The sequence below is a fragment of the Ranitomeya imitator genome, chromosome 2 (assembly GCF_032444005.1).
Source record: "Ranitomeya imitator isolate aRanImi1 chromosome 2, aRanImi1.pri, whole genome shotgun sequence".
In the NCBI taxonomy this organism is placed as follows: Eukaryota; Metazoa; Chordata; class Amphibia; order Anura; family Dendrobatidae; genus Ranitomeya; species Ranitomeya imitator.
The window spans coordinates 217,474,047-217,489,161 of NC_091283.1; the positions used below are offsets into that span (position 1 = coordinate 217,474,047).

General features: G+C 43.7%; 1 protein-coding gene across 6 annotated transcripts in view; it reads left to right on the plus strand.

Annotated features, from left to right (window-relative positions):
* DRP2 (dystrophin related protein 2) overlaps positions 1-15,115 on the plus strand; it is a 193,165-nt gene that overhangs the window by 77,677 nt on the left and 100,373 nt on the right. For all 6 annotated transcript variants that reach the window (XM_069748587.1, XM_069748592.1, XM_069748590.1 and 3 more), the window contains 2 exons: positions 12,350-12,618; positions 12,701-12,847. In XM_069748587.1, the coding sequence (XP_069604688.1) occupies positions 12,350-12,618; positions 12,701-12,847 (416 nt within the window). The remainder of the gene's footprint in view (positions 1-12,349; positions 12,619-12,700; positions 12,848-15,115) is intronic.

Sequence of the window (15,115 nt, forward strand, 5' to 3'; positions counted from 1 at the left end):
GTCCCTATTACTGCCCCTGATGCCCCAATACTGATCTGCTGCTGCCATATGTGTCCCTATTACTGCACCTGATACCCCAATACTGAGCCGCTGCTGCCGTATGTGTCCCTATTACTGCCCCTGATGCCCCAATACTGATCTGCTGCTGCCATATGTGTCCCTATTACTGCACCTGATACCACGATACTGAGCCGCTGCTGCCGTATGTGTCCCTATTACTGCATCTGATACCCCAATACTGAGCCGCTACTGCCGTATGTGTCCCTATTACTGTCCCTGATGCCTTAATACTGAGCCGCTGCTGCCATATGTGTCCCTATTACTCCACCTGATACCCCAATACTGAGCCACTGCTGCCGTATGTGTCCCTATTACTGCACCTGATACCCCAATACTGAGCCGCTGCTGCCGTATGTGTCCCTATTACTGCATCTGATACCCCAATACTGAGCTCCTGCTGCCGTACGTGTCCCTATTACTGCATCTGATACCCCAATACTGAGCCGCTGCTGCCGTATGTGTCCCTATTACTGCATCTGATTCCCCAATACTGAGCCGCTGCTACCATATGTCCCTATTACTGCACCTGATACCCCAATACTGAGCCTCTGCTGCCGTATGTGTCCCTATTACTGCACCTGATACCCCAATACTGAGCCGCTGCTGCCATATGTGTCCCTATTACTGCACCTGATACCCCAATACTGAGCCGCTGCTGCCGTATGTGTCCCTATTACTCCACCTGATACCCCAATACTGAGCCGCTGCTGCCATATGTATCCCTATTACTGTCCCTGCTGTGTGGATCTCTGTGCCCCCTAAATTCTTAAGCACCCCTCTATAGAGTAATGCCGGGTGCAAGTGCCCTAGAGACTAGTGCCCATTTTTTGCCCCCTAGAAAGTAATATTGCCCTGTGTGCCCCTTTGATAGCCACAGTAACCTGAGTTCCCCTATAACAAGAAGTGCCCACTTTACATTTAATAAAATCCTGAGTCTCCCCCCTGTACAGCTCCCCTATACACAGCATGAAGCTCTCTTATTATTATTATTATTATTATTATTATTATACATTTTTATAGCGCCATTTATTCCATGGCGCTTTACATGTGAATACGGGGGAAATATAGACAAATACATTAAACACTCTTATACACAGTATAATGCCCCCTCTCTGTATAGTACCATCCACACAGTATACTGACTCTTTAGTAGCCTCCAAACTGTTTGATGGCTCCAACAATGTATAATGACCCCCACACTGTAATCTCCATACTGTATGATGGCCCCCTAGATAGCCTCCATATACAGTAGCATAAGGCACCAAATAGTCCACAATATACTATAATGCACTCCCCATGGGCAGACTCTATAGCATAAGGCAGCCTGTTGTGAATTCTGTGGCAGAGCTCCCTCCTGTGGTCACAAGTGGTACTTCGGCTGGTTCTCTCTGTGAGCTTCCGTTGGTGGAGGAAAGTGGTACTGCGGCTTCTGAGTTTCCTTCCTCAGGTGATGTGGTGAAGTCGTTAGGTGCTGCTCTATTTAACTCCACCTAGTGCTTTGATCCTGGCCTCCAGTCAATGTTCTAGTATTGGACCTGTTTCCTCCTGGATCGTTCCTGTGGCCTGCTGCTCTGCATAGCTAAGTTCCTCTTTGCTATTTGTTTGCTGTTTTTTTTCTGTCCAGCTTGTCAATTTGTTTTTTTTCTGCTTGCTGGAAGCTCTGGGACGCAGAGGGTGTACCTCCGTGCCGTTAGTTCGGTACGGAGGGTCTTTTTGCCCCCTTTGCGTGGTTCTTGTAGGGTTTTGTGTTGACCGCAAAGTTACCTTTCCTATCCTCGCTCTGTTCAGAAAGTTGGGCCTCACTTTGCTTAATCTATTTCATCTCTACGTTTGTCTTTTCATCTTAACTCACAGTCATTATATGTGGGGGCTGCCTTTTCCTTTGGGGTATTTCTCTGAGGCAAGGTAGACTTATTTTCTATCTTCAGGCTATCTAGTTTCTCAGGCCGTGCCGAGTTGCATAGGGAGCGTTAGGCGCAATCCACGGCTGCTTTTAGTGTGGTTGGAGAGGATTAGGGATTGCGGTCAACAGAGTTCCCACGTCTCAGAGCTCGTTCTTGTTTTTTGGGTTATTGCCAGGTCACTGTATGTGCGCTGACCTCTATGTCCATTGTGGTACTGAATTACCTTTCATAACAGTACTGGAGGCCAAAAGTACTAATGATTCCCAATAGAGGGAAAAAAGAAGTTCTGAGACCATTTTTTTTTCTTTGCACTGTGTTTTGCCTTTTTTTTTTCCCCTAGACATTTGGGTGGTTCAGGACACAGGTGTAGCAATGGACATTAAAGGTCTGTCTTCATGTGTGGATCAGCTCACGGCAAGAGTACAAAGTATTCAAGACTTTGTGGTTCAGAATTCTATGTTAGAACCGAGAATTCCTATTCCTGATTTGTTTTTTGGAGATAGAACTAAATTTCTGAGTTTCAAAAATAATTGTAAACTATTTCTGGCTTTGAAACCTCGCTCCTCTGGTGACCCAGTTCAACAAGTTAGGATTGTTATTTCTTTTTTGCGTGGCGACCCTCAGGACTGGGCATTTTCTCTTGCGTCAGGAGATCCTGCATTAAGTAATATCGATGCATTTTTCCTGGCGCTCGGATTGCTGTACGATGAGCCTAATTCTGTGGATCAGGCAGAGAAGAATTTGCTGGCTCTGTGTCAGGGTCAGGATGAAATAGAGGTATATTGTCAGAAATTTAGAAAGTGGTCCGTACTCACTCAGTGGAATGAAGGTGCGCTCGCAGCTATTTTCAGAAAAGGTCTCTCTGAAGCCCTTAAGGATGTCATGGTGGGATTTCCTATGCCTGCTGGTCTGAATGAGTCTATGTCTTTGGCCATTCAGATCGGTCGACGCTTGCGCGAGCGTAAATCTGTGCACCATTTGGCGGTATTACCTGAGCTTAAACCTGAGCCTATGCAGTGCGATAGGACTTTGACCAGAGTTGAACGGCAAGAACACAGACGTCTGAATGGGCTGTGTTTCTACTGTGGTGATTCCACTCATGCTATCTCTGATTGTCCTAAGCGCACTAAGCGGTTCGCTAGGTCTGCCACCATTGGTACGGTGCAGTCAAAATTTCTTCTGTCTGTTACCTTGATCTGCTCTTTGTCATCGTATTCTGTCATGGCATTTGTGGACTCAGGCGCTGCTCTGAATTTGATGGACTTGGAGTATGCTAGGCGTTGTGGGTTTTTCTTGGAGCCCTTGCAGTGTCCTATTCCATTGAGAGGAATTGATGCTACGCCTTTGGCCAAGAATAAGCCTCAGTACTGGACCCAGCTGACCATGTGCATGGCTCCTGCACATCAGGAGGTTATTCGATTTCTGGTGTTGCATAATCTGCATGATGTGGTCGTGTTGGGGTTGCCATGGCTACAAGTCCATAATCCAGTATTAGATTGGAAATCCATGTCTGTGTCCAGCTGGGGTTGTCAGGGGGTACATGGTGATGTCCCATTTCTGACTATTTCGTCATCCACCCCTTCTGAGGTTCCTGAGTTCTTGTCTGATTACCGGGATTTATTTGATGAGCCCAAGTCCGATACCCTACCTCCGCATAGGGATTGTGATTGTGCTATCGATTTGATTCCTGGTAGTAAATTCCCAAAAGGTCGACTGTTTAATTTATCTGTGCCTGAGCACGCCGCTATGCGGAGTTATGTGAAGGAGTCTTTGGAGAAGGGGCATATTCGCCCGTCATCGTCGCCATTAGGAGCAGGGTTCTTTTTTGTAGCCAAGAAGGATGGTTCACTGAGACCTTGTATAGATTACCGCCTTCTAAATAAGATCACGGTTAAATTTCAGTACCCCTTGCCATTGTTATCTGATTTGTTTGCTCAGATTAAGGGGGCTAGTTGGTTCACCAAGATAGATCTTCGTGGTGCGTATAATCTTGTGCGTATTAAGCGAGGCGATGAGTGGAAAACTGCATTTAATACGTCCGAGGGCCATTTTGAGTATCTAGTAATGCCATTCGGACTTGCCAATGCTCCATCAGTGTTTCAGTCCTTTATGCATGACATCTTCCGAGAGTACCTGGATAAATTCCTGATTGTGTACTTAGATGACATTTTGATCTTCTCGGATGATTGGAAGTCTCATGATTATCCAAGCCTCCTGATAATCCAATCGGTGAAACGCGTTGAGGCATGAGGAACTTATCCTCAGAAACATCATACAACGATGAGTACCCTATTGAGCTTAACTGACATCTTTTTAACAATATAATATGAGTGCACAGCGTTTATCCAGACTGTGCTCTTTTCTATTGATATAGTTGAAATCTGTTTTGTGTCTATAGCTGTGGTGTTCAAATTGGCTATATGCCCACTATATTATAGTTTATCTATAGGGCCACTGGTAGGGTGAGCCGTCGAGGAGTGGGGGCGCCGTTTCCGCTGTACAGTAGGGTGCCAACCTCCACAGTTAGGTAGGCTGCCAGAGCAGGGAACAGTTATAGAGAGGTACTCTATGCATGTTATGCACTTTTTTTGCATTTTAATTTAGTTTGTTATTCACTCTACCTCACACTGTCTATTTGATTGCTATAGATGACAAATGTTGAAAAGCAATCACTGTCTTTTTCATATTTTTCCGTCGTGTTTGATTGGTATCTAACTTTATCACATTATTACCAGGGGCTGTACAGGAGAAAAAGGGACAGCCACCGTTGAGCGGGGGCGCCAATCTCGAACAATTTTAGGGTGCCAACCTCCGCTGCATAGGCAGGGAAAGTTAGAGCATTTACAGTGTGAGGGTTATGTTGTAGCTAAGCACGGTTGTTTGTATGGTGAAAGTGTTCAGTATTTTAAATAATAAAAACGTAATTTTATTCAGTATCGGTAAGTTACAAGGTTTTCTGGTATAGGAGTCTCATGTGAAGCAGGTCAGAACGGTGTTTCAGGTCCTGCGTGCTAATTCTTTGTTTGTGAAGTGATCAAAGTGTCTCTTTGGTGTTCAGAAGGTTTCATTTTTGGGGTTCATCTTTTCCCCTTCTACTATCGAGATGGACCCTGTTAAGGTCCAAGCCATCCATAATTGGACTCAGCCGACATCTCTGAAAAGTTTGCAAAAGTTCCTGGGCTTTGCTAATTTTTATCGTCGCTTCATCTGCAATTTTTCTAGTATTGCAAAACCATTGACCGATTTGACCAAGAAAGGTGCTGATTTGGTCAATTGGTCTTCTGCTGTAGTGGAAGCTTTTCAAGAGTTGAAGCGTCGTTTTTCTTTTGCCCCTGTGTTGTGTCAACCAGATGTTTCGCTTCCGTTCCAGGTGGAGGTTGATGCTTCTGAGATTGGAGCAGGGGTTGTTTTGTCGCAGAGAAGTTCTGATTGCTCGGTGATGAAACCATGCGCCTTCTTTTCCAGGAAGTTTTCGCCTGCTGAGCGAAATTATGATGTGGGCAATCGAGAGTTGCTGGCCATGAAGTGGGCATTCGAGGAGTGGCGTCATTGGCTTGAAGGAGCTAAGCATCTCGTGGTGGTCTTGACTGATCATAAGAACTTGACTTATCTCGAGTCCGCCAAGCGGTTGAATCCTAGACAAGCTCGTTGGTCGTTGTTTTTTGCCCGTTTTGACTTTGTGATTTCATACCTTCTGGGCTCTAAAAATGTGAAGGCGGATGCTCTGTCTAGGAGTTTTGTGCCCGACTCTCCGGGTGTATCTGAGCCGGCGGGTATCCTCAAAGAGGGAGTAATTGTGTCTGCCATCTCCCCTGATTTGCAGCAGGTGCTGCAAAAATTTCAGGCTAATAAACCTGATCGTTGCCCAGCGGAGAAACTGTTTGTCCCTGATAGGTGGACGAATAAAGTTATCTCTGAGGTTCATTGTTCGGTGTTGGCTGGTCATCCTGGAATCTTTGGTACCAGAGAGTTAGTGGCTAGATCCTTTTGGTGGCCATCTCTGTCGCGGGATGTGCGTACTTTTGTGCAGTCCTGTGGGATTTGTGCTCGGGCTAAGCCCTGCTGTTCTCGTGCCAGTGGGTTGCTTTTGCCCTTGCCGGTCCCGAAGAGGCCTTGGACACATATCTCTATGGATTTTATTTCAGATCTTCCCGTCTCTCAAAAGATGTCAGTCATTTGGGTGGTCTGTGATCGCTTCTCTAAGATGGTCCATTTGGTACCCTTGTCTAAATTGCCTTCCTCCTCTGATTTGGTGCCATTGTTTTTCCAGCATGTGGTTCGTTTACATGGCATTCCAGAGAATATCGTTTCTGACAGAGGTTCCCAGTTTGTTTCGAGGTTTTGGCGAGCCTTTTGTGGTAGGATGGGCATTGATTTGTCTTTTTCCTCGGCTTTCCATCCTCAGACTAATGGCCAGACCGAACGAACCAATCAGACCTTGGAAACATATCTGAGATGCTTTGTTTCTGCTGATCAGGATGACTGGGTGTCCTTTTTGCCTTTGGCTGAGTTCGCCCTTAATAATCGGGCCAGCTCGGCTACCTTGGTTTCACCGTTTTTCTGCAACTCTGGGTTCCATCCTCGTTTCTCTTCAGGGCAAGTTGAGTCTTCGGACTGTCCTGGTGTGGATACTGTGGTGGACAGGTTGCAGCAGATTTGGACTCATGTAGTGGACAATTTGACTTTGTCCCAGGAGAAGGCTCAACGTTTCGCTAATCGCAGACGCTGTGTGGGTCCCCGACTTCGGGTTGGGGACTTGGTTTGGTTATCTTCTCGTCATATTCCTATGAAGGTTTCCTCTCCTAAGTTTAAACCTCGTTTTATTGGTCCGTATAGGATTTCTGAGGTTCTTAATCCTGTGTCTTTTCGTCTGACCCTTCCAGATTCTTTTTCCATACATAACGTATTCCATAGGTCATTGTTGCGGAGATACGTGGCACCTATGGTTCCATCTGTTGATCCTCCTGCCCCGGTTTTGGTGGAGGGGGAGTTGGAGTATATTGTGGAGAAGATTTTGGATTCTCGTGTTTTAAGGCGGAAACTCCAGTATCTGGTTAAGTGGAAGGGTTATGCTCAGGAAGATAATTCCTGGGTCTTTGCCTCTGATGTCCATGCTCCCGATCTTGTTCGTGCCTTTCATATGGCTCATCCTGGTCGTCCTGGGAGCTCTGGTGAGGGTTCGGTGACCCCTCCTCAAGGGGGGGGTACTGTTGTGAATTCTGTGGCAGAGCTCCCTCCTGTGGTCACAAGTGGTACTTCGGCTGGTTCTCTCTGTGAGCTTCCGTTGGTGGAGGAAAGTGGTACTGCGGCTTCTGAGTTTCCTTCCTCAGGTGATGTGGTGAAGTCGTTAGGTGCTGCTCTATTTAACTCCACCTAGTGCTTTGATCCTGGCCTCCAGTCAATGTTCTAGTATTGGACCTGTTTCCTCCTGGATCGTTCCTGTGGCCTGCTGCTCTGCATAGCTAAGTTCCTCTTTGCTATTTGTTTGCTGTTTTTTTTCTGTCCAGCTTGTCAATTTGTTTTTTTTCTGCTTGCTGGAAGCTCTGGGACGCAGAGGGTGTACCTCCGTGCCATTAGTTCGGTACGGAGGGTCTTTTTGCCCCCTTTGCGTGGTTCTTGTAGGCTTTTGTGTTGACCGCAAAGTTACCTTTCCTATCCTCGCTCTGTTCAGAAAGTTGGGCCTCACTTTGCTTAATCGATTTCATCTCTACGTTTGTCTTTTCATCTTAACTCACAGTCATTATATGTGGGGGCTGCCTTTTCCTTTGGGGTATTTCTCTGAGGCAAGGTAGGCTTATTTTCTATCTTCAGGCTAGCTAGTTTCTCAGGCCGTGCTGAGTTGCATAGGGAGCGTTAGGCGCAATCCACGGCTGCCTTTAGTGTGGTTGGAGAGGATTAGGGATTGCGGTCAACAGAGTTCCCACGTCTCAGAGCTCGGTCTTGTTTTTTGGGTTATTGCCAGGTCACTGTATGTGCGCTGACCTCTGTGTCCATTGTGGTACTGAATTACCTTTCATAACAGCAGCCCCCATAGGCAGACACTGTAATAAGGCAGCACCCCCATATAGGCAGACCCTGTAATAAGGCAGCACCCCCATAGTCAGACCCTTTAATAAGGGCACTGCTGGCACTGGGCCCCCCCACCTGCTCAGGGGCCCCATAGCGGCAGAACAGGGAGATTGACCCTCCCTGCTCTGCCGCAGAAGGTAACTGTATCGGCGTGCTGCACGTCGATACAGTTACAATAGCGTAGCTCTGGGTGGGCCCCTCCAGAGCACCAGGCCTGGGGCGTCCACACCCTCTGCCCCCCCCGGTAGCTGCACTACTGAAAAGAGGTAATAATGTGTTGGGATCGCGGGATTTTATCTCTCTTTTTATACACCTTAAAATCTTGTTTGCTTTTGCGGCTGCTGCCTGACATTGAGGCTATGTGCACACGTTCAGGTTTTTTCACGTTTTTTTTGCGTTTTTTTCGCAGTAAAAACGCTATAAAAACTCATTAAAAATGCATACATTATGCATCCTATCATTTAGGATGCATTCTGCATGTTTTGTGCACATGTGTTTTTTCCCGCGAAAAAAACGCATCGTGGTAAAAAAAGCAGCATTTTCATTAATTTTGCGGATTTTCTGCGTTTTTCCCGCTATTCTCTGCATTTGGGAATAAACGCACCAAAAACGTGTCAAAACACGTCAAAAACGCATGAAAAACCGCGAAAAAAACGCATGCGGATTTCTGGCAGAAATGTCCGTTTTTTGTCGGAAAAATTTCTGCAAGAAATCCTGACGTGTGCACATACACTGAGTGCAGCTACTCTGCTCAGAATCCCCCGTGCTTCTCCTGTTCTGTAGTCCTGAGTATTTTCCTATCCAATGCATATGCAGCAATAGGATTACTCCGTCCTGGGTGCATTAGTCTACATTTTTCTACACTGCTTAAAAAAATAAAGGGAACACTTAAACAAGAGAATCTAACTCCAAGTAAATCAAACTTCTGTGAAATCAAACTGTCCACTTAGGAAGCAACACTGATTAACAATCAATTTCACATGCTGTTGTGCAAATGGAATAGACAACAGATGGAAATTATTGGCAATTATCAAGACTGACTCAATAAAGGAGCTCCCTTCCGAGCTCTCCCGTGTGCCCAAACAGGAGTTTACCCCAACATATGGGGTATCAGCGTACTCAGGACAAATTGGACAACAACTTTCGTGGTCCAATTTCTCCTGTTACCCTCGGGAAAATACAAAACTGGGGGCTAAAAAATAATTTTGGGGGGAAATTTATTTTTTTATTTTCACGGCTCTGCGTTATAAACTGTAGTGAAACACTTGGGGGCTCAAAGTTCTCACAACACATCTAGATATGTTCCTTTGGGGGTCTAGTTTCCAATATTGGGTCACTTGTGGGGGGGTTTCTACTGTTTAGGTACATTAGGGGCTCTGCAAACGCAATGTGACGCCTGCAGACCATTCCATCTAAGTCTGCATTCCAAATGGCGCTCCTTCCCTTCCGAGCCCTCCCATGCGCCCAAACGGTGGTTCCCCCCCACATATGGGGTATCAGCGCACTAAGGACAAATTGGACAACAAGTTTTGGGGTCCAATTTCTCCTGTTACCCTCGGAAAAATACAAAACTGGGGGCTAAAAAATAATTTTTGTGGGAAAAAAATTTAGTTTTAGTTTTACGGCTCTGCATTATAAACTTCTGTGAAGCCCTTGGTGGGTCAAAGTGCTCACCACACATCTAGATAAGTTCCTTAGGGGGTCTACTTTCCAAAATGGTGTCACTTGTGGGGGGTTTCAATGTTTAGGCACATCAGTGGCTCACCAAACGCGACATGGCATCCCATCTCAATTCCTGTCAATTTTGCATTGAAAAGTCAAACGGCACTCCTTCCCTTCCGAGCTCTCCCATGCGCCCAAAAAGTGGTTTATTCCCACATATGGGGTATCAGCGTACTCGGGACAAATTGTACAACAACTTTTGTGGTCCAATTTCTTCTCTTACCATTGGGAAAATAAAAAATTGGGGGCGAAAAGATAATTTTTGTGAAAAAATATGATTTTTTATTTTTACAGTTCTGCATTATAAACTTCTGTGAAGCCCTTGGTGGGTCAAAGTGCTCACCACACCTCTAGATAAGTTCCTTAGGGGGTCTACTTTCCAAAAGGGTGTCACTTGTGGGGGGTTCAATGTTTAGGCACATCAGGGGCTCTCCAAACGCAACATGGCGTCCCATCTCAATTCCAGTCAATTTTGTATTGAAAAGTCAAATGACGCTCCTTTGCTTCCGAGCTGTGTCATGCGCCCAAACAGTGGTTTACCTCCACATATAGGGTATCTGTGTACTCAGGACAAATTGCACAACAACTTTTGGGGTCCATTTTCTCCTGTTACCCTTGGTAAAATAAAACAAATTGGAGCTGAAGTAAATTTTTTGTGAAAAAAAGTTAAATGTTAATTTTTATATAAACATTCCAAATATTCCTGTGAAACACCTGAAGGGTTAAGAAACTTCTTGAATGTGGTTTTGAGCACCTTGATGGGTGCAGTTTTTAGAATGGTGTCACACTTGGGTATTTTCTATCATATAGACCCCTCAAAATGACTTCAAATGAGATGTGGTCCCTAAAATAAAATGGTGTTGGAAAAATGAGAAATTGCTGGTCAACTTTTAACCCTTATAACTCCTCAACAAAATAAAATTTTGGTTCCAAAATTGTGCTGATGTAAAGTAGACATGTGGGAAATGTTACTTATTAAGTATTTTGTGTGACATATCTCTGTGATTTAATTGCATAAAAATTCAAAGTTGGAAAATTGCGAAATTTTCAAAATTTTCGCCAAATTTCTGTTTTTTTCACAAATAAACGCAGGTAATATCAAAGAAATTTTACCACTGTCATGAAGTACAATATGTCACGAGAAAACAATGTCAGAATCACCAGGATCCGTTGAAGCGTTCCAGAGTTATAACCTCATAAAGGGACAGTGGTCAGAATTGTAAAAATTGGCCTGGTCATTAACGTTCCACCCACCCTTGGGGGTAAAGGGGTTAAACTAGTGATATCAGGTGGTGAACTTTGATTTTTGCCTTGTTGAATTATCCCTCGAACATAGAGTCCATTGTTGAACACGGATGAAAAGTGCCTGTTTAATATATCAGCCTTTGCTTTGTCCTCTATAATTGTCTTGTTATTATTGTCGTTTAAGGAGCCAATACTATCTGTTTTTATTGGCATTGATGTATTTATAGATTTTTGGGGGATTTATTTTAGTGTCATTGTCAAATTCCCCAATGGGGACTTACTCTTTTAAGCATTTAGCACTATGTCATATAAAAAATTTAAAAAAATATTTTTTTCCACCTAAGACTTAGATTTGTTTATGTTATTTATTATACACACATCACACTGTTTTATAGAGTATATACTAGAGAAGATAATTACTGCCAATGGTAAACTCTTCTGTGGCTAAATATGTCCCCTTAAAGATATCATAAGGAGTATTTTTACGCTGCTAAAAGAATATTTAATGCATCTTCTGTCTGCCGGGGAGCACTACCGTTAACTGTATCCGTGTCCTCAGGACAAAGATACAGTCCATACCCACCATAAAGAAGAAAGTCAAAGACTTCTTGTCATTTTTTCTCTTGCAGCCCAACTGTATCGGGTAGAAAAGGCGATACTCTTTATTTGGCATATTTTTCTGTGTGGGTAACTATTACTGTATTGGACACACTATGGTGCACTGTCATTTCGGGGGATACTGTTTATGTTCCTGTTGTTACAGGGGAAATGTCTGTATGGCACTTCTTTTAGGGTGCTGGGGGTTGTAATGATAGTTCTGACACTTTTATTGTCAAAGCACACAGCATTTTCAGTATGTTCCCCTAAGATAATAGATTATAACTAAGCAGTCAGGAAGGATAAAATGTGAACTCCTTGATTATTACTGTAGACTGGAGCTGTGCAATCATCATTATTATCTGTGATAGGAGTTTATGTCCTTCTGCTTTGTTGAAAAGTTATATTATACAGATTCATCCTACTTGGAAGTAATGTAGTTCTCAAGTAGTCACCATGACATCACATGACTTAGCTGAAGAAACAATATTTATGACTTTTCAGATGTAAAGTATCAGCAAAGTAGAGTTGATTTATATATTTATTTAGTGATAAAATTAATTAAGAAAAAAGGGTGTTATTTTTACTGTAAATTGGCCCCGCTTATCTGTATTGCCGGCAGTTGTGCTGCAATTTTGGTAAAGGTGGTGGTCATTTTTCATTTATACTCGCTGATCCATATGTCACAGGAGAGCTATTAGTTCCTGAATACAAGTGCTCTAACATTAATTTCTTGTAAAACGTTTTTCCAGATGCCTCTCCTAGGAGCCGATCTCAGAGCCTTAGTCGCTTACTCTGGAAACAAGCCAGTGTGGCCAGTGAACTGTGGGATAGGCTGACCGCTCGCAGTTTAGACCAGCACCGCCATCTGGACAGAACATTAGAGCAGCTTCGGGACTTACGAGTGTCGGTGAAAGACGCTACGGACGCACTGAGTCAGGCGGAGAGTGTGCAGACAACATGGGAACCTATAGGGGACTTGTTTATAGACTCCTTGCCTGAGCACATCCAGGCTACGAAGGTAAACGAGGAGCGTGTGCTGCCCATATAATGTGCAGTATTGGCACAATAATCGCTGATGATGGCTCTTAATTATTCCTTAGCTGTTTAAGGAAGAGATAGCGCCAATCAAAGACACAAACAAGATGGCAAACGACCTTGCTCATCAGCTAGCCCTGTGCGATGTCCACCTGTCCATGGAAAATGCTCGTGAGCTGGAGCAAATTAACAGTCGCTGGAAACAGCTACAGGTATATGCAGATAATATACAGTGAGCACCGCACCTACCCCCGGCACACAATGAGCAATTAAGATTAAAAGGGTATTCCCATCTCCGAAATCCTACCCCAGTATGTCGTAGGTGTAATAACAATTTAATATTAGCAAATACCTTCAATTACAAAAGTAACATAGTAACATAGTAACATAGTTAGTAAGGCCGAAAAAAGACATTTGTCCATCCAGTTCAGCCTATATTCCATCATAATAAATCCCCAGATCTACGTCCTTCTACAGAACCTAATAATTGTATGATACAATATTGTTCTGCTCCAGGAAGACATCCAGGCCTCTCTTGAACCCCTCGACTGAGTTTGCCATCACCACCTCCTCAGGCAAGCAATTCCAGATTCTCACTGCCCTAACAGTAAAGAATCCTCTTCTATGTTGGTTGAAAAACCTTCTCTCCTCCAGACGCAAAGAATGCCCCCTTGTGCCCGTCACCTTCCTTGGTATAAACAGATCCTCAGCGAGATATTTGTATTGTCCCCTTATATACTTATACATGGTTATTAGATCGCCCCTCAGTCGTCTTTTTTCTAGACTAAATAATCCTAATTTCGCTAATCTATCTGGGTATTGTAGTTCTCCCATCCCCTTTATTAATTTTGTTGCCCTCCTTTGTACTCTCTCTAGTTCCATTATATCCTTCCTGAGCACCGGTGCCCAGAACTGGACACAGTACTCCATGTGCGGTCTAACTAGGGATTTGTACAGAGGCAGTATAATGCTCTCATCATGTGTATCCAGACCTCTTTTAATGCACCCCATGATCCTGTTTGCCTTGGCAGCTGCTGCCTGGCACTGGCTGCTCCAGGTAAGTTTATCATTAACTAGGATCCCCAAGTCCTTCTCCCTGTCAGATTTACCCAGTGGTTTCCCGTTCAGTGTGTAATGGTGATATTGATTCCTTCTTCCCATGTGTATAACCTTACATTTATCATTGTTAAACCTCATCTGCCACCTTTCAGCCCAAGTTTCCAACTTATCCAGATCCATCTGTAGCAGAATACTATCTTCTCTTGTATTAACTGCTTTACATAGTTTTGTATCATCTGCAAATATCGATATTTTACTGTGTAAACCTTCTACCAGATCATTAATGAATATGTTGAAGAGAACAGGTCCCAATACCGACCCCTGCGGTACCCCACTGGTCACAGCGACCCAGTTAGAGACTATACCATTTATAACCACCCTCTGCTTTCTATCACTAAGCCAGTTACTAACCCATTTACACACATTTTCCTCCAGACCAAGCATTCTCATTTTGTGTACCAACCTCTTGTGCGGCACGGTATCAAACGCTTTGGAAAAATCGAGATATACCACGTCCAATGACTCACCGTTGTCCAGCCTATAGCTTACCTCTTCATAAAAACTGATTAGATTGGTTTGACAGGAGCGATTTCTCATAAACCCATGCTGATATGGAGTTAAACAGTTATTCTCATTGAGATAATCCAGAATAACATCCCTCAGAAACCCTTCAAATATTTTACCAACAATAGAGGTTAGACTTACTGGCCTATAATTTCCAGGTTCACTTTTAGAACCCTTTTTGAATATTGGCACCACATTTGCTATGCGCCAGTCCTGCGGAACAGACCCTGTCGCTATAGAGTCCCTAAAAATAAGAAATAATGGTTTATCTATGACATTACTTAGTTCTCTTAGTACTCATGGGTGTATGCCATCCGGACCCGGAGATTTATCTATTTTAATCTTATTTAGCCGGTTTCGCACCTCTTCTTGGGTTAGATTTGTGACCCTTAATATAGGGTTTTCATTGTTTCTTGGGATTTCACCTAGCATTTAATTTTCCACCGTGAATACCGTGGAGAAGAAGGTGTTTAATATGTTAGCTTTTTCCTCGTCATCTACAACCATTCTTTCCTCACTATTTTTTAAGGGGCCTACATTTTCAGTTTTTATTCTTTTACTATTGATATAGTTGAAGAACAGTTTGGGATTAGTTTTACTCTCTTTAGCAATGTGCTTCTCTGTTTCCTTTTTGGCAGCTTTAATTAGTTTTTTAGATAAAGTATTTTTCTCCCTATAGTTTTTTAGAGCTTCAATGATGCCATCCTGCTTTAGTAGTGCAAATGCTTTCTTTTTACTGTTAATTGCCTGTCTTACTTCTTTGTTTAGCCACATTGGGTTTTTCCTATTTCTAGTCCTTTTATTCCCACAAGGTATAAACCGCTTGCAGTGCCTATTTAGGATGTTCTTAAACATTT